Source organism: Falco peregrinus, chromosome 3 (assembly GCF_023634155.1).
Source record: "Falco peregrinus isolate bFalPer1 chromosome 3, bFalPer1.pri, whole genome shotgun sequence".
Classification (NCBI taxonomy): Eukaryota; Metazoa; Chordata; class Aves; order Falconiformes; family Falconidae; genus Falco; species Falco peregrinus.
The window spans coordinates 49371171-49391101 of NC_073723.1; the positions used below are offsets into that span (position 1 = coordinate 49371171).

The window sequence follows — 19931 nt, forward strand, 5'->3', positions numbered from 1 at the left end:
ATGTTCTTTCCCTTCTACTAGGAAGCTGTTTTGAGACCCTCTGGAAAAGTTACTTTAAAATTTTAATGTTCTTGAAGACGTTGTAGTGTTTGTAACAATTATGTAGCCAAATTAATACTACTCATTCTTTTTGGAGAAATTTAGACTAATAGCCAGACACACTTCTAGCTCCTCCACGGAAGTCCAGAGTACTTTGTAATTTGGATTAGTGATCAGTCTCTTACTCTTTTAAAGTAGTCAAGCTGGGTGGGGTTAAATTGCAGCAGGTTTTAGCTTACCCTAAGGTATACCAAAAGATCTAGTGTTTGTCTTGGTTGGCCTTTGTAATGAGAACTGTTAGATCAAGCTTCTAGAAAATTTACCAGGAGAAAAAGACTTGAGTGTCTTGGAATCAAGCTACTAGAAGTTATCACTTAACTTCTACCATGGTTTGATTCCCTGGCTGTGGTGGTTTGTGTCTGCTTCTCAGTATTTTTATTGGCAGTGAATTCTCACTTCTCTAAGCCTGCTTTTAATGTTAGAGCAAAGAGGCAGTGGAAAACAGTACTGAAGAAAGTTATGAAGCTATGACTTAAAGAATAACTTACTCTGTATTATGCTGATGAAATAAATACTGAGTATGTAATAAGTCATGAACTGTGTGGACAGATGTCCAAAGGACAGTCATTAAAAATTACCAGTATTAAAGGAAAATGGAATAACCAGCTGTCTAATGAAAGGAGAGAAACTGCCATGAAGTATCAGTCTCCCTCACAGTGAAATTAACTGTTCCAATTACATATTCTAAAAGCTGAAACCTTGAAGTGGTTTATCTAGTAGCTCTGCTGATGTTTTAGTTGGAGGTGTACGAATTGGAGATACTGGTCTTGGTTACTAATTTTGGTAAGCAAGATAATGGTCACCTTTTCTGGAAGCGTGTATCTGCTGTTACAGTATATGGGTGAGTGTAATTTCACTTCCAAGGATTTTTTTTGTTGGCCTGAGGTTGATTTTTAGGGTGACTGAAACCTGTAAGGAGTCCTTCTAACAGGATTTCAGTCACATGGCAATAGAGGACTTTGATGACTTGTTTCCTTTTACCACAGGGTTGTAGAGAATGGAAAGAACCCTGCATTTCCTGAGAATTTTGTTCTTTAGAGGTAAGTCCAAAGACTACTTAAGACAAAACAGACCTTCCTCAGATTATTTTCATTCAGATGAGCAGAAATACAACAGTAGAATGCAAAGACAAAGTCTTGAAATTGATGGGAAAAACTGCCAGTTCATTTGTTATAGATAAAATGTGATTTGTTGCTTCTACTGATTTTGATTGAAATGTACTAAACAGAAGTAATTATCAGAAGAATAATTTTAATTTAAGTTATGATGATAAAGGAATTCCAGTAACATTCTGTTAAAGCACGCAGCCAAAGATATAATTCTTTCTGGTGGGCCTGTGAATTTCTTGACAAATTAGGAAGTGAAGATGCCTTATTTACTCTCCAATGTAACAGCAAGTTGAGATCAGCTTGGGCTTGTCTAGTCTTGTATTGGTAGTGGTGCTTCTTGAGGTCCACGTTCCGGCGGTATGGTGGAGCTGTCAGTGTTCTAGGTATGCTGGTACAGCCAAGTAAGATGGACGTAACTTCAGTTGCTTTGTAGAGCTGATTTTTATTCTCTGTGAACTATTGGGTGCCTGCCAATCACCCTTGAGTGGATCTGTGAAAAATCAATGACAAAAGCAAGCCTGTTGTTAGGCAGGCTTCATTTTCTGTGCTGGAGCTGGCAACTTTACTGAGAAGTGTTAAAGCATATGTTGGTGCAGGCCTTTATTTATATGCCTGACAGAATTCAGTTTTTAGACTTCATTCATTTAGCAAAGAGCTGCTTAATTCTCTGCATACAGACGTACCAGTTAGATGAAATAGATCTGTCTTGATCCTTTTAAAGCAGCCTGAGGAGGCCTCCCTAGAAAAGTTGTCTATGGAAATGGTAGGAAGAACAAGCCAAATCACTTGAAGGTGTATTTCAGTAGTGATGCAATGATAAGAAAGATATAACTGTGTAGTTTTTGATTTCTTAATTACGTTTAAGCCATGTAGATATTCCAAAGGAAGCAAAAACTTCACCACTCTATTTTTTTTTTTTTGCTGCACACCCTCACATTTTGAAAGCAGGGTTATAGAATTGTCTGAAACAGTGTTTTCTTCTTGACTCCTCCATGCAACATTAAAAACCAATGATTTAACCTAGTGTTTTTGTTCCCTGTAATGGTATCTGCTTAGTATGGGCTGAGACTGAAGCAGTTCTGGAAAGTGGACAGTTACTCCATGTGGTTTGAGCTTTGATAGAACCATCTACTTGGACCACCTGAATTCAGAGTAATATTATTTACTGTTTGAATGTAATGAGCTGATTTTATGATACTGCCCAAGAAGCCAGTACTGGGTTCCTGCAGACTCTTAATTGCATTCAGGTTCATCCATGTAGACAGAATTCTGCTTGCCCCCTGCCACCCAGAGAGAATTTCTTTGGCACTTGGGATGCACATGTGAAAATTACTTTGGGAGGATGATAATATGGAATGCTGTTGTAATATCTTGCATATGTGCCTGAAACAGTCATGTGTCTCTGTTTAGTTGTACAACTTGACTTGTAGCCTATTAGCTTACAGGTAACTTTGAAAACATACTTGAAAGCAACTTAGCTTTCAGGCTAATGAATTTTGCACTCAGTGTTAGTTCAGTTTGAGCTCTAAATAGTTCAGAAAAAAACACTTTTGTATATTAGTATCATACTTACGATGTCTTTCATAAGGGGATTTTTTGATTTATTGTCCACATCTCCTGTGTTACAGCAAGGAGCTGCAGCTGCTCTTAAAAATGCATACCTGGTTGAATACCTAGATGGCATGGGGGTATTTTTATATGACAGTTCCTCTGGACACATCTGCATTATATGACAGATTCTGACATTAGAATGCCCTTCTGTTACATGTTTCCTAAAACCAATAAATTAATTAATTTTCCAGTGTGGGCAATACTGTTGTTTACTCTCTCTTTTCTAGGAGTCAGACTGTTGAGACACAAGCTTCTGGTTTGGTTAAATTTGGGTAAATCGCCACAGATTAGATTGCTAGATCCAGTGTGTCAGTGCTGGTCATCAGCAGTGTAACAAGCAATCTCAATTGTAATGATTATTTCCCCCCCACCCCAACTAAGATTTGGTAACTTGTGATTTCTGTTTTTTGTTTGAAAGTGTTTTGCTGAGGAAGCAGCCTTCTTAAAAATGTTAATTTGACAACGCTTAGGTTCTCAAGGGAACATCAAGAATGACATATAATAAAGCTTCATAGGGCAGTACTAATTTGTAGCTTTTGACTTGCATTGTGAACACAATAAATCTATATAAAACCAAATATTGGCCACTAGTTAAGAGTATGTCTTAGGGTGGAAAGTCTGGTCAAAGCAAGCCTAGTGTATACATTTCCTTATGCATTTGAGTTGTCATGCTAAGTGTGTTTGTCCAAAGGAAAACAGAACTAACAAAAGCCTCTACCTAGGGCTTTTAAAGCAGCTCTTTTGTTTGAAGGTGGGAGAAGTCTAGGCTTTACTTTCCCTTATAAACAGAGATAATCACTTGAAGGAACTGCATAAAAAGGCTCTATGATCAGTTTTGATTTTGTAGGTGGCTTATATTGTTTTAGTCTTCAAACTAATGTGTGGTTCTACATATGCTCTCACTTCTGGAATTATTGCCTGTGGTTTGGAGGAAGGGTAGAGAATAGTGTTTGTGAATTGAAAAGAGTACTTGTACACATTCCCGGGACATACATTAGAACAAAATTGGGACATTTTGTTACCTTTTCAGCTTCATGCTTTTGGTGTATTTTTTTTAGTGTACCTTAGGGTGAAACAGCCTGTCTTTTTGGCTCTTAATTCCTGCTTCCTCAATTATCATATTCAGCTTTTTTATATGCTGCAGAATTTGTCTTTGAGTAACCTCTATACAAAGTGAATTTAAAAAAAAAAAAGATTGTTAAAGTTGTCAATATTGCATTAGTCAACATATGTGAATTTAAATCGTCTAGATGAACTGAGACAGTCTGAAGAAAATGACTTACAGATTTTAGCACTACCTGGATGCTGTCCAAGTTGTGGTATTGGTTGATTTTTGACTGAGGAAGTGAGAGCTCATGGAACAAATAAAATAACTTCATTTCAAACTGGAAATCCTTATTCTCATGTGCACAGAAACTGACCAAAGTTCAGGAAATAAGATGATCTACCATCTTTACTATGAAGTGGTAGAAATTTGTAGTAGCTTTTCATTTTATTGGAAGTGCATGTATAAGTAAGTTTGTATATTCGTGATTGATCTGCTGATAGTTTAGTTACCAGTGATCTGAAGGACAGTGAATTTTGTCATGCTGCTTGAGACAAGGCTTGGATTTTTAAAAAGGGGTGGATGTTCATAATTTTCAGGTTTTTTCAGTATTCTGAAAATTTGGATAAAATGCTCTGCAGTTTTTTTTGGGGGGGAAGATAAGTGTTGTTGGGCTTTAAATTTTTGGGGGTATGCATATGTGCTGCTAACCATGTGTTCAGCAGCAAATGCATTCTGAAATGTACTGATGTGTTCCATTCGTAACAGTGCTTTCTCACTGTATTTGTATAACTTGTTTCTTTATGCATGGTTTTCTCAATGTATTATAGCAGAGGAAAGTCATGTGTTCAGTTCTAGTTTAACGGTATGCTTGACCTGCAAAAAGTAGTAAGATTTTCTTTCTTGGAGGGTAGGTAGATACTAAAACCTGACATACAGGTTTGCTCAGGAGAATGTTTTCCACGTAGTATGTTATTGATAATTGTATTGAACTGAAGGATTTATTGTGTGACTGTTACTCATTCTGTATTTGAGTAGTAGTCCCACTGAAGGGAGCAGCCTGTTTTCTTAAATTGGTAAATTTAAAATAGTTACTCTTCCTAATAGTTAAAACTTTGTAATTGAATAAATAGGCATTGCTGTTAGTGTACTTCTAGTAAGATATGGTATTTGCCATATATAGGTGTCTCTCTTAACTCTGCCAAGTTGGGTGGTAATTAAATTTTCACCTTCTTACGGCTTTAAAATGCCTCAGTGTCATCCAGTTCTTAACAGAAAAGCATCCATGTTGGTTTGCCTATACCAAGTTTCAGGGTGCATTTTAGAGTTTTGTGGAGACTCTGCACTGCTTCTCATCATGTTGTATCTGGTTTATTAAACAGTGGAAGACCTCAGTTATCTGCCCTGCTGTTTTCCTCATGCATCTCTTCTTGCATTTTATGCACCTGTGCTTCTGCTGACTGATCTTACATTTCATTGTCTTGTTCTGAGCTTCTGCTTGGCTCATCAACAGTTTGCTCCTTCAATGGACCTTGTTTGCCAGCTCCTTCTACCAGATTAGTACAAGCATTATTGTTTGTGTTTGTGCACTGAGTATATTAGCAGCATTTAATTAATTTTATAAGGTTTTTTGGAACTGCAACTTTCACCTGCCTGTTTTGAAGATACTTCTCAGTAAATTACACATTTTTCATCATCTAATTAGTTTTTTTATTTACGAATAAAGAAAAGTTTTGTTATTTTTTTAGGAAGTTGTAGCTTAAGTTTTACACCTTACCTAAATGTAACATTTTTCTATGTTACTATTTTCTGACAGTCTCACTTTAATGCTTTATATAGTTACCACAGTAATAAACTGAAGTGATTTGCATTTCATTAGAACGTTTTAATTTTTTTTTTTACAGGAGATGTATGAGGTCGCCAAGAAACTTTGCTCCTTTTGTGAAGGTCTTGTACACGATGAACATCTTCAACATCAAGGCTGGGCTGCCATAATGGCCAACTTGGAAGATTGTACATACTCTTACCAAAAGCTGCTTTTCAAGTTTGAAAATGTATATTCAAGCTATCTGCAGTCCATAGATGATATCAAATTGAAACTTACACAGTAGGTTTGCCATTAAATTCATCCTCATTGTTTAAAGTTACTATATTTTTAAACTTCTTTCATGTGTTATCTCTCTGGTGCTAGTTCTAATTAATCAAGCACATATTTGTTCGTTTGATTATGTGTCAAGGAGAACATTCTTTCTTTTCTATGCTACTCTTTTTTTAACTGACATTTTTCCTTGCATTCATCAGCACACAGAAACCTGAATTGAATTATATGGAAGATATGCTCATTAATAAACTGATGTTTAAGAGCTGGAGTTCTTCCAAATGCATGGTAGAAATAGCTAGATAATAAATTTAGACATTAATCAACATTTAAAAAATACATATTTGCACTTTCAAATTAACTGCTTTCTAACACACTTGAGGAGATATTAAGAATTATGATCTATGTTGTAAGTATAAAGTTATAACACAAACTTTGGGTGTACATATATACCTTTGAGGGGAGTGTGTGTGTATGTATATATGTGTGTAATTGCGTCCTACAAACTCTGGATATTACTTCATGGAAAACCTTTGGCATTTTTCTGGTTGTTACAGTATTAGGGTATTTCCATGAGTGCTTTGCCTAATAGAATGTAAGCGGATGCTGAATATTTAAAGAAATAAAGTATATATAAGTTTTACCTTTAAAAGAAAGAAGTTGAACCTCATAGCTTTTATCAAATGTATAGAAACCAATGAAACTGTGCAAAAGTATTTGGCCAGAGGGTACCCTATCTTTGCTAATAAGCATTGGTATCTGTTCAGATTGGAAACATAAGTCCCACTTGTGAGTTTAAAAAAAATAACAACCCAAAAAGCAAAACTGAACCCACTAACAGGGTATATCTCAGTTTATCAAACTGTCCTTTTTCTCATTGTGTTGAAAACATAAGCTTACTCGTTAAAAGAGTTCATATTCAGCAGTGGGAGAGCGCAAAAATTCTGTTTTCACTGTCCTCCCATGATGCTGATTCTGAACGCTGTATTTTGAAAGGGCAGTCACTAAATTCTCAAATCTGCTTCAGTTCTACAATAAATAATACTTGATGTTATGGATGGTTTGTATCTAGGTTTTTGTCACATTGGCTTCTAGATACTGATGTTTTTTTCTTCTCACCCTTTTTAAAAAAGCTTGGGTTCTGCTGTTTCTATCATGGCCAAGATACCACTGTTGGAGTGCCTAACGAGACATAGTTACAGAGAGTGTTTAGGACGACTGGATTCTTCAGCTGACCACGGAGGGGCAGAAAGTGAAGAAGCTGAGGATGGGAAATCTGCTGAATTGGTGCTTTACTCTGATATATCTAAAGTGAACAATAAATCAGTGTTAGCCTCATTTTGCAAGTCAGTTGAACATTCAGCGTTGGAAGGCACAGATCCCGAAAACGTAAAAGATGATAAGGAATCTGGTCAAAATGCTACTGGCCAGGACAATGAGACATCAGTAGAATTGAAAGATGGTGATCAGCCTTCCTTCAATGTGTCTTTGTTAGACTGGATAAATGTTCAAGATAGACCTAATGATGTTGAATCGCTGGTCAGAAAATGTTTTGATTCTATGAGCAGGGTAAGTTAATAGTTTCTTAAAATTGAATGTTGCTGTTTATTTTCCAGATGCTGGTGCTTTTGAAGTGACTCAACTTTTTGTAACTCATTTCTCAGATAACTATCTGAACGGAGACCAAAGCAGAGACTGGGGGTGGTTGCGAAGTATTTTAAGAGTTCTTGAGCGTTAAGAATTTGACCTTTAGGAAAATGTATAATTTCACAATGAATGCTTGTTATCTGGCTTGTTTCTCAAATAGCCATTCCTGTTGGAAAGCCTATAGCTTCTTGTAGTTTATAAGCAAAGTGGCTTTGCTTCTATTCTTTCTTTGCCTTTTTCATAGAAATTATGCTTATAATGAAAGTAAAGATTTTTTTTCTGGACTAAAGTTAATGTTCTTTGTATTAAAAATGTTGAAGCCTTTATTAAAACATGGGACAAATTCATGTGGTTAATTATGATAAATTTATATTTTATATGTATGCTTTCTTCATTAGCTGATACAGATTAACTCAGAAGAGTCAAATATGTCAGTTCATATTTCTGGTGCTGCTAGAATAAAATGTTGCTCACTTTCTTTACTTTCCAAACGATTATTTGAACCAGTGAGCATTATAACTGTTTAAAACCTTTTGTCTGGAAATCATCTTTCACTTTAGCTTATATTTCTTATGTTGTTTAGCCTTGTTTGCGTGTGTATAACTTTATATTGAGTTGTAATAGTATAACTTAGAGCATCAAAGACAACAGAAGTTATCTCTTTTTCTCTGTAGGGTAGGACTAGAAGACTGTCTCAGTTATGTCTAAACCCTGTGTGTTGTAGGGAATGTGTTCAATTCTGTACACTGATTTTTCAACTCTATTAAAAGGAGTTGGAGAATTGGGCGTAATATTAAAGGCTGCTTAAGATTTTGAGCTCTCTAAATTTTAGTAGTACAGGGAAAGTGAAGAGAAAGATTGGGCTTTCAAGTTTTTTTTTTTTTCTTTAGCAAAAACAATATTCAATTTCTTGTGTGAAAGACTTCCTGATTGCTGAAATCTGAGACAATCCTCTGTCCTGTTTGAGTAACGCTACAAGGTGCTTTCTACTGGATTAAAGCAAGAGTAACAAAACCCAGTAGTTAAGTTGTGAGAGAATAAATTAACTTTCTACATAATATTAATTGGACACAAATGTAATGTCTTCTAAGAACTCAATATTTGAAGATAGACATTAAAAAGCTGCTTCCGAATAAATTATTGTGATACTAAAGGTAGAAAAATGAAAAAAAAAATCACCTTAGTTAAATATTATACCTTTTTTGATAACTTATAGTCTTACCTGATCTGATGTACATCACATGTTTTAGAGAGGCTATCTTGTAATTGTATGTATTTCTGTCCTTTTCTTATCTAAGACTAGTCAGAAATCCTTTGTTTCAACTATTGTAATTGTTTTGTAACTTAAGGTGATTTTTGTAGGGAAATAATGTAATTGTTCTTGCAAAAATGAAGATTTTTTTTGTTTTCTTGGTATAAGGAGCATTGACCGATAGGGAAAACACATTAGTCAGACTATTGTGGCCACCACCATAACAACTGTAATTGATTCATCTTGATCTGTCGTGGTTCACAAAACCCTGAAAGCTTTGAAGTAGTGTGATAGTTCATCAATGCATTTTACTTCAATAGCAATACAGACAAAAGACTGAATTTTTGCCTACCTTTGATTTAGAATTAGTTTGAAAACACAATTGGCCTGTAACTGTAAAAAAAAAAGAAAATACTTAGTATCTTGCAACACAATTGTGCTTTTAATATTTACTTGAGATGACACTTTAGCTTAGCAAGCTAGAATAAAATGGTAGTAATATATTTTTTAAAGTATTGTTTTTCCTGCATTCTCCCCATGCCCTTTCCTTCTTGGAAATATGAACCATACAAATGGTTTATGATTGCAATTCTTATTTGAAACTCTGAATTCAGGTAAGATTTTTGTGAAAGTATGAAGTATCAGAGTAAGAGCTTTATACCTTTGGTACTGGTAGTCATGGCAGAACTGGTGGGTTGCACAGTGTTGCTAGGTATCTGGTTCTCCTAGCCTCTAGGTGTTTCTACAAAATGATGCTTCTAATTAGAGAAACCTAGGCTGCAGTAAAAACAGTGGGTAAGTAGGAGCTAATCAGATGTTTCTGTTAAGTGCAGTCATAGCCACTTAAATAGAAGGCTAGAAGAGGAAGAGACTTTTGAATATGAGAGCAGTATTACCTACCAGTGAAAGCAGAGCTGAGTGCTACAGCTGCAGTTATGTCAAAAATGGGGTAAAAAGAATGGATGGAGGAAATAAATTACAGGGTGGAATGAGAGGAATAGATGCCCTTTGTAAAAAGAGATAAAACACAACTAGTTTGTGAAGGTAAAAAGAGGAAACCCCACCATATTCTTCATTATTTTATCTGCTAAGAAACTGTTCTGGATGCTGCATTGGAGTAATTTAGGATGCCACAGGGGAATAATCCTGAACAGGATGGCAGTGAAGATGATGCTATAAACAAATCTGGTTTGATTCCAGGAACAATTACTGGTTCCTGAAGATGGACAACTCACTTGAGAAAGACCAAGATTCATAAGATCTTTCATAACGTACTAAAAATTAGCCTTTGCTGTTTTCAGAGAACTTCAAAGTATTTTGACACATCAATAATAATATTATTTATTCTGAAAAGTTCTGGGGTAATTACTAGGTTTTGCTACTTCCCTTTGTGGTCTTTGTTTGGGTGTGTGTTTTTTTGTTTTGCATGTTGAGAATCAAAGAAGTTATTATTATTTGTAGTTGCTCCTTAATTTGTAATGCTTTTTCTCTTCAGATTCCTCTCTGTACCCTGGGGAGGGTATTTCCATAATGAAAAAGTGCTGTGTTGGAAAGCTTTTATACAGTTAAATAATAGATTGAAGGGAATATAGTACTTGTATGACTAAAGATTAACACAAATAAAAGTGCCTTCTCTTTTGAGAGTTAATTTGTGTGCTCTCTAAGTGGCATATACCATGCATGTGAGCAAAAGAAGCTAGTGCTGTGACAGCTAATACGACTTCACAGGACGGTGTCCTTTTCACTAGATTGTCATATAATAGATGGCACACCATAACCATTTTGGATAATTTTGGACAATTTTTTTCATATTCAGCTAACACCTAATGACTGTTATAGTGTGTTCCTAACTGATGTATTCCAGTGTTAGACTAAATTCTGTCCTATGTAAGTGGTTGCAATTACCTGTTATTTCTAGAACTAAGGAAATAGACTGATTTATTTCATTGTTCTTCTAATGAAAGCTGAAGAGTCACCCTTAGTATCTGTGGACATTGGTAGACTCTTAATGTTTCAAACACGGTTCTTTTTCTGGATAATGGCCTGTGAAGGAATACAATGAAATAATCTATAAAAATGTATTTATTAGGAAAAACATCAGCAAAAAACATTACAAATACATTATTTTTCTCTGGCTTGTTTTCCAGTTACTTAGAACTAATGTGCTTGTCGAAGGAATCAATTAAAACATTCCTTTAGTGGTAAAAGGCGAATGGGTCTTGCAGCTTTCTCACATCTCCCTCCCTACTGCACCTCCCACTGAGTCACATTCATCACTTGTTTCGACTGTAGCTGTATGGACTGTGTTCTAGGGTAGACACTCCATTAGTTTTAAACTGCCTCTTTTCCCTGCATGCTGTCTTGTCCCCTTAGCTAATGTCCCTTCCCGTTGTGTAAGGATCCTGATTTCTATGATAGTCTGGTTGGAATACTTCAAAGAAATTTGAGCTGTGGTATAAAATCCACAAACCCGGTAATTCAGAATTCTGGAGGAGGTGACAGAGGTAGGCACATGTTAGACTCAAAAAAAAAAAAAAAAAAAAAAAAAAAAAAAAAAAGGAAGAAAAATATTAAGGTTATAAAAACTCATTTACTTAGCTTGCATTGCCTTTTACTATGTCAACTGCTAATAAAAAAAAATATTTTTCTTTTCAGCTTGATCCAAGGATCATCCAGCCCTTTCTGGCAGAATGTCGCCAAACTATCGCCAAACTAGATAATCAGAACATGAAGGCTATTAAAGGCCTTGAGGATAGGCTCTATGCATTGGACCAGATGATTGCAAGCTGCAGCAGGCTGGTGAACGAACAAAAAGAACTTGCTCAGGTAATACACATTTGTGTGTGCAACATTGGAATATGGTAGATTTTTGATAGGTGTATGCTGTTAAAGATTACAATGAAACAATTGCATGTCTTAATGCAGGATAATTTTCAGTGTATCACACTGGAGTTGCTATATTAATAATAATATTATTAATATAGCTATATTAACAAAAATGCTATATTAATAATAAAAAGATGCTATATTAATAATAATTTTACATTTAAATATTGGTAGTTTTTACATCAGTCATATTTTCACCTCATAACTCCAACTACCACATTAATTTAAATACTTTTTTAAGCCATCAAGTTATTTGAAAATGCAACAGTGGGTGATGGACAACACCAGAAATTAAATATAGAGCTTCATTTATGTCACTTGATCTGTATTGGAGAAAAAGTCACCACAAAATAAAAAAGTCAGTCTTAAAATGTCCTAGACTTAATACACTAGGAACATGCAGAGCTGTTGTTCACTACATATTAAGTTGTCTTTATTTTTATAGCTAAACTATTTCTGTCAACAGTCTCTTGGTTATAATTTGGAAAAATATATTTAACTCTCATTCTGCCAATCAGCGTTTTCATAAAAGCACCAGTGTAACCTTAGCAGCTTCTGAGATACATCAGTACATGGTATTGTTTCTGGAATGGGATACATCTAGTCTATTTTCTTTTTAGAAATCAGATTTCTTCTGGCTGAATGAGAATCACTTAGAATATGAAGTATTTTCAAATTTTTAAGGTGTTTCTTGTGTTAATGTATCATGTTGAATCTAGTGAATACAAACAGGTTGTGCCGTATTAGTGTAACATTTTGCACATTAATGTAGAAAGCTACTAAAAATAGGATCTGATGAAGATGTCTGACAGCTGTAAATTTTGTAGATTTTTAAAGCTTATCTGAAAAATGATGTTTTTAACAAGTACTCTTAGTTTTAAGGAGAAGAAAACATCTGGCTTAAATATTAACTTAGTATCTATCCATACATATCTTCGTCAGATTTGTCTAAATTGCACCTGATTTACAGCTATGTTTAAGAGCAGACAACTTTTTGCTAATAGACAATCAACGACAGCCTGTAGTTTGCAATTGCTCGTATGCCGGAGACCAGGATGCTGAATTGATTCATCTTTGCTAGTTCATCCAGTCTCTCATAAAATGGAAAAAACCCCCTCAATGGGAAAGGAAAACGATGCATGGAATAGGCATTGTGGTCAGGTGGCGTATTCTGAACACTTTGTCACACCAACTAATTCATTAGTTTGTTCTTAATATGTTGTCATCTTCTGACCTTTGACTAGATCTAGAGTCAAACAAACAGAACCAGGTGATTGGTGAGCTACTCCACTGTCCTTTTATCCTTTCTCTTGGTAATGTTACTTAGCTCATGTGCCACTCCACGGAGTTAGTTTTTCTGAGAGGACATGTTTATTTTCTGAGCTGAAAAAGGGAGCTGTGACCCTGCTGCATTATATACTTCAGTAGTTAGAAAAATTGGGGACCTTCAGGTTTGAGTTATAGAGGGCTTTTGTTACCCTTATGGTCTAGAAATAGAAAAACAGCTAGAAAATCAGAACTTCAGCTGGAGATACGGAATAAGAGCTAAGTAGGTTAAATTTAATTTTGAAGGGAAATACTGAGTCCTTGGGGACTTGTCACTTAGTATAGGATCGGGGAAGAGGTAATGTGTTTAATGGTTGATCACCATCTTGTAGTGAGGTGAGAAAGCAGTGTGCGTGCAATAGATAGACAGTGTAATTTGCAGTAATAAAAAAATTTTATTAAAGACTATTCTAAATGTAAAATATATAGCTCTTTTTTAATGACATTTTACAGTACCATATCAAAGCTTCTTTATTAAACAGTTTCTGTGAAGAGCTTCAGTTAACTTTATATCCTAAGATTGTCCTTTAATGCCTTGTTTGCAACTGAAGGTATGGTAAAATCTGTATGTGTTAATTATCTGATACTCAGATTTTCACCATTACGTCAGAGCTGGGACTGTGAAGAAAGGCAAGAGTTTGTTATTGCTCCTTACACATTAGTATATTATTAGTTAGGAGTAAGTGAATAATATTGCCCCCTTATCTTGGGATGGCTAGAGCCCCCTTTTGAGGAGGAGGGAACTGGGGTGACAGTGGTGTAGGACCCAAGCTTCCTGCTGCATCTTCTGGCTGTGCTGCATAAAGGTGGGTGCTACCAGTACTTCTAGCAGCATTGTTTAAAAGTGGAGCCTGTCTTCAGGTAATTCCAATGAATAAGTTTAGAATTAAGTTTGTGCTAAATATCAGTCTTGCAGTGTTTATATTGTAGGACAGTGCTAAATCCAAGGGAATTTAGCATGATGGAAAAGCTGCTCTTCCATTCTGGTACTTGGTTCCCCAGTGCTGTGAGTGGTGACTTTAGCTATGTTTTCCCTCTTCATGGGGATGAAGAGCCTACCTCAAGTTTACCAATCCCACTTTTGAGTGAGGTGCCTGAAAGTCAGCTGGAAAGATACTTTGTCACCTCATTTTAAATGCTACTGTAAATTTATGGTTTGTACCTTTTTGAAGACTTGTCAGACTTGAACTTTCAAATCTTCATCTTTGCCTTTTTTTATAAATTGTCTGTTCCGTTACTTATGATGGTCGTGGTTTCAGCTGGGATAATTTTCTTAGTAGCTAGTACAGGGCTATGTTTTAGCTTTGCTGTGAGAACATGTTGATAGGACACTGATGTTTTTACTTGTTGCTGGGTGAAGTTTATACTAAATCAAGGACTTTTCTGTTTCCTGGGACTGGCCAGTGAGAGGGCTGGGGAGGCATGGGAAACTGGGAGGGAACACAGCCAGGACAGGTGACCTGAACTAGCCAAAGGGGGATATTCCATACCATATGACATCATGCTGTGTATATAAACTGGGGGAAGAAGAAAGAAGGTGGGGGAACATCCAACATTATGGAGTTTGTCTTCCCCACTAACCGTTATGCGTGATGGAGCCTGTCTTCCCTGGGGATGGCTGAACACCTGCCTGCCCATGGGAAGTGGTGGATGAATTCCTTGTTTTGCTTTGCGTACATGTGTGGCTTTTGCTTTTTGCTATTAAATTGTTCTTATCTCAGCCCTTGAGTTTTACATTCCTTCCAGTTCTCTTCTCCATCCCTCTGGGTGAGGGGGAGGTGAGCAGCCACGTGCTTGGTTACTGGCCGGGGTTAAACCACGACAATGATACAGGCGGTTTTAAGAACAGTCAGTTAGAATATGATGGTCTTAGGGTTTTTTGTTCTTTTTGAACTTCAGTTAATTAAATGCTTGTGGCTAAACAAGTGATTAAGTGTACTATCGTGTGCTTTTATTCCTTAATTTATGTATGTGAGTCTTAGGAATTATTTTCGTACCAGTTTTAGCAGTAGTTTGGATACTGTTTGGGAAAAATTAGATGGCTGCAAGATATTAGAGTTAGTATGATGTTACTCCTTTGGATGATAGTCTGCATAGAAATCTAAGAAGAATGATGAAGTTCAAGGGTTTATTTATATTTTAAAAATGAGGACTTGTGTATTTTTAAAAGTGCTCACAATTGGTATAGTAACTGATAATATTCAGTTTTGTCTGGAGGAAAAAACCCAAACTAATACAGTTTTTCTTTACATCACATCAGCAGTGAACTGTTTCTATTCGTAAGAAATAGTGGAGGTGTTTGTCCTGGTTTTGGCTGGGGTAGAGGTGATTTTCTTCCTAGCAGCTAGTAACAGTGTTGTGTTTTGGTATGAGAATAATGTTGATAATGCACAGGTGTTTTAGTTGTTATGAAGTGGTATTTACTCAAAATCAAGGACTTCAGTTTCCCATGCTCTGCTAGTGACCAGGTGCATGAGAAGTGGAAGGGAGCAGAGTCGGGACAGCTGACCCAAACTAGCTGAAGAGATATTCCATACCAAAGGATGTCCTGCTCAGTGTATCAACTTGGGGGAGTTGGCTGGGATGGGCTGATTGCTGCTTGGGGACTGGCTGGGCATCATAAGTGGGTGGTGAGCGAGTTTGTGCATCACTTTTTTTCCTTGAGTTGTATTTCTCTCTTTTTGTTACCACCTTTTTCATTACTATTATTATTGTTTTATTTCAACTACTAAACTGTTCTATCACAACCCACAGATTTTACCTTTTTTCCAATTTTCTTGCCCATCCCACTGGGGAGATTAGGGAGTGAGCAAGTGGCTGCATGGTACTTCATTTGCTGGCTTGGATTAAACCACAACAGTACTTCATAGAACAAGGATAAGGAACATCTTGGTGGTAATCCCAGTGGCAGTATTTCTGCTGGAAATTGTAGGCTTATTTTCCCCAGGCCTGAAAAAGCTAATGTTCTATCCAGAATTTGAGTTGACTTTCTACTCCAACCTTAGTTTCATTATTAATATTCAAACCAAACTTAAACCCACAGAACAAAGCAATCTGGTGCTAGGCAGCCTTCTTCCTTAGTTTGCTTTTTCCTGGACCTGCCTTAAGAGTGCTTTTGTTTCCAGTCAGCCTTTTTAAGTAACTGACTATTAAACAGCCCTTTATATGAAAAATTTCATCTTGAGTTATGTAGTTGAATAGTTGATCTCCAGCCCCTAATGTTTAATAGAGAAATCTGTTTTGTTAAATTAAAAATCATTTTTCTCTGTGGAAGCTGTAACATGAGCATATAGAACTGTGGTCAGTAGGTGGCATTATGTAATAAGAGTACACCTCTAGAAAACTTGGAGCCTCTCTAATCTTTCAGTGTGATTCTGCCCAATAGCTTATTGCTCCAGCATATTCTTATTTGATTTTATTTTTTTTAAATTTCCCTGTTTAGCAGTATAGCTTTTCAAAACATTTTGTTAATCCAAATGCATTTGCATCAGTTAGGTACAGAGGAGTGTTACCCTTTCATAACTCTGTTGAACTAAAAAAAAAACCCAAACACCTGGTTGGCAAGTGACCTTGATTCTGGGCTTGTTGGGAAAGAGCTTTGTCACTATTGTATTCTGTACTTTTATTTTCCTACTTTTTTGTTATGTTGAAGAAAACATTAGATTTATAGGCTTATAGTGATTCAGGGTCTTTTCAGTTGCTTATTACATCACTGACTGCTTTCCCTGTTGGTTGTTAGAACTTCAATCTAAAACGTTTTTAAAAACTCTTTGTTGTTGCTTTGATTTGGAAATAGTCATTGGGAAAAATCCATAAAAGCATTATCATACCTGTTTTCCGGGACCCTTCTTAGTTTAACTATGATACTTAGGCCATGAATTCTGTCATCTGATAAGGACCAGATAAGGCAAGAACTTGTGAGAACAGATGGTTATTTGGATATTGGACTTTCCCACACTTTATTGGTGTTAATCCTCACTTTGTTTTTCTGTGGTTTACTGCAGTTTTTCTTAACTGGCGTTTTTCCTAGTATGTTGAGATTTTGTCTCTGATTTGCATACTATCTTAAAGATGGGTCCACAGATACAGAAATAGCAAAAGATACTCAAATTTTATGAATAGCCTTTTGGAACTGAGAGTAAAGCTGGAATGGATTTTTTAGCTCACTGCATCCAGTTCTGTGTAATGTTAGACTCTGTGCCATGTGATTCATATAAAAAGCTTATTGATCTGCTGTTTAAAAGCAATTATTTTCTTGACTTGTCTATTTCTGTTGCAAATTTGTGTGGAATCTCATTGTCCTAATGTTTATAAGAATCTGTTAATCTCTGATCTGAAAGTATTCTTGGCTTGTTCAAATCTATATGCTGTCATGTCTGTACAGCCTTTAATTGTGGTGCTTGGCAATTCCCTAATGACTATCGCAGCGTATTTCTTCCATGTCTTTGTTTTCCTTGACTAAACAGCCCAAGTTCTTTTGATGGGGCTGTCCTTTTCTTCATCTTAATAGCATTCTTCTTGCCTTTTCTGGTTTCCATTGACTTGGTTCAGATAATATATACAGTTAAAATGTTTGCAGCTCGCTTGGTTTTGCAGAGTTTTGCATTACCTGAGTTGCTCTTGAGTTCAGTAAATGGTTAACTTCAGTATTCTTTTCCATCTTCAGTGTGCATCTTCCTGGTTCTCTTTTCATTACATTTAATATACTTGTTTGATACTTTGATTTCTGTGCTGTTCTCAGTGGGATATAAATATGTATTGCAGGCTTTGCAGATGTGTTTTATAGCACCTTATGACAAGATTGCTTTACATTAAACATCAAATCAGTAATGACTGGTTTCAGTTTTCAGCAGTTTTGTATAATTAACTGTGGTTTGGTGTTCTCATCAACTTCAGCTTCAGAAAAAAACACCTAAAACTATTGTCTGGTTTTGAACTCTTTAGTAAGAAAACAAGGGCTTAATAAGCAAGTTTGTAGAACTACAGTGACCACTGATGTTCAAGCAGCGTTTGAGACATGGTATGAATGTGGACAAAATCAGAGCTAAAATTGGTGGTGTTGCATTGTATTTTCTTGCCTAAAGAACCACATCCAGCAGTATTCTGTCTCATCTGTTGAATGTGATGGAGGTGATGGCCTGGCCCAGTAGTTATGCCAGCAGCCCCCTGTCTTCCCTGTCTCTTCTGTCTCTGTGTACATATGTTACTTCCTATAATCAGCCATCTAGGACGTGTTTATCTAAGGCAGTTAATTTTCCCTGTTTTGCCCCCTGCCCTTTTAGGGGTTGTCTGTTGCAATCTACAACAGGTAGTTTTTAGCTGTGCCCAACTTCTGCATGCAAATAAGATGTCTAGATGTCTAGCTCCAGTCTTGGCTCTCATTAATTTGTTTCATGTATAAATTTCTTTATGCAAAAAAGTATATTCTTTAGCCCACAGTAGTACTGAATATGCTCTAAGTTGATGTTAAGTCTAGATATGCTAGAGGTTAACAAGCTGGTGGTTTGCGGAAATTAAAATGATGGCTGAATCCCCTCCATTCCAGTAGTTACTTTTCTACTGCATTAAGGCTTGCGATCTTTTACTGGCATTGCTTTTTTGTGTAAAGTTCTTATAGGGTTGTGTTGGTAACTGTATCGGAGGGAAATAACAAGATTTATTTGGACTACATTATAGAATGAACAGAAGGCAACTTTGAAACTTCTTTATGTAGCATTCTGTTGTACTCCTCAATGGCTACAGTAAGTTTAAGATGCTTGCATTCTTACAGAGAAGATAGATCACTTTCATGCTTGTCACAAAGCTTGCATATAACAAAAGTGTCTCTTTTCCTCTAGGGATTTTTGGCTAATCAGAAGAGAGCTGAGAACTTGAAAGATCCTTCTGTGCTGCCTGATTTGTGTTTGAGTCATGCAAATCAGCTGATGATTATGTTAACTAATCACAGAAAACTGTTAGATATTAAACAGAAATGTACCACTGCCAAACAGGAGCTTGCAAATAATCTACAAGTCAGGCTGAAGTAAGTTACAACTTTTCAACTTTATATTGCTTCTACTTGCATCAAGACTTTAAAGAATGTGTCTCAAGAAAACCTTTGGTAAAGCATAGAGTTTTTCTTAATGGAGAGAAGTGAAAGTTGGATTACTTCAGTTTTTATATGAAGTTATTTGTAAGTGTGAAACAAGATATTATTTTGAGAGAGTATTCTTAGAGGTTTAAGTGGTCTTCATATCAATAAAGCAATATCTGAGAACCTACAATCACATTTCCTCTCATCAACCTCAGAAGCAATCAGTAGCATATTTAAGATTTGTGTGGTAATCATTGATGTTCTCAAAGGATTATAGTAAGCGTAAGTGAAACGCTCTTCAGTAGCTTGTGATCACATCGAAGCAGAAAAGCGTGCCAGTAGTTTGGTTTACTTGTAATTCATGAAAAATAATTATATCTAGTCACAGCCAGTAAAAATGGCAATTTTTCCTGTAAGCATTGTTACTAGATGACATAGAAGGCAGTAAGTAGCCTGTATTTCTCATTGTGAAATAGTTTCTCACACTACTGCACTTAATTAAGCTTTAGATAATTTGTCATGTCAGACACATAAGAAAAGGTTACAGACTTTAGAATTTTTGGAAGGAAAAAAAAATATGCTAGCAGCTACCAATTAGGCAGTGTTGTGATCCTGTTAGACTTGCATGTTGGATATCCATCAAGTAGACGTTTTCTTGAAGAGATTGGAGCTCATGTAGATATGATGCAGGTGCAAGCTACAGGAAGGAGTAAAGCACAATCAGTAGTGAACTCTCAGCAACGATCTTGTTAATGTTTGTAAAATAAACTACTGCTAAGTAAAAT

At 36.0% G+C, this 19931-nt stretch overlaps 1 protein-coding gene across 4 annotated transcripts in view; it reads left to right on the forward strand.

Moving 5' to 3' along the window:
* RB1CC1 (RB1 inducible coiled-coil 1) overlaps positions 1-19931 on the forward strand; it is a 77862-nt gene that overhangs the window by 22589 nt on the left and 35342 nt on the right. For 3 of the 4 annotated variants that reach the window (XM_055799083.1, XM_055799085.1, XM_055799084.1), the window contains exons 6-9: positions 5769-5971; positions 7096-7531; positions 11517-11687; positions 18911-19095. In XM_055799083.1, the coding sequence (XP_055655058.1) occupies positions 5769-5971; positions 7096-7531; positions 11517-11687; positions 18911-19095 (995 nt within the window). Of the gene's footprint in view, positions 1-1085; positions 1140-5768; positions 5972-7095; positions 7532-11516; positions 11688-18910; positions 19096-19931 lie in introns of all 4 variants that reach the window. The other variant, XM_055799086.1, reaches the window with a different exon arrangement.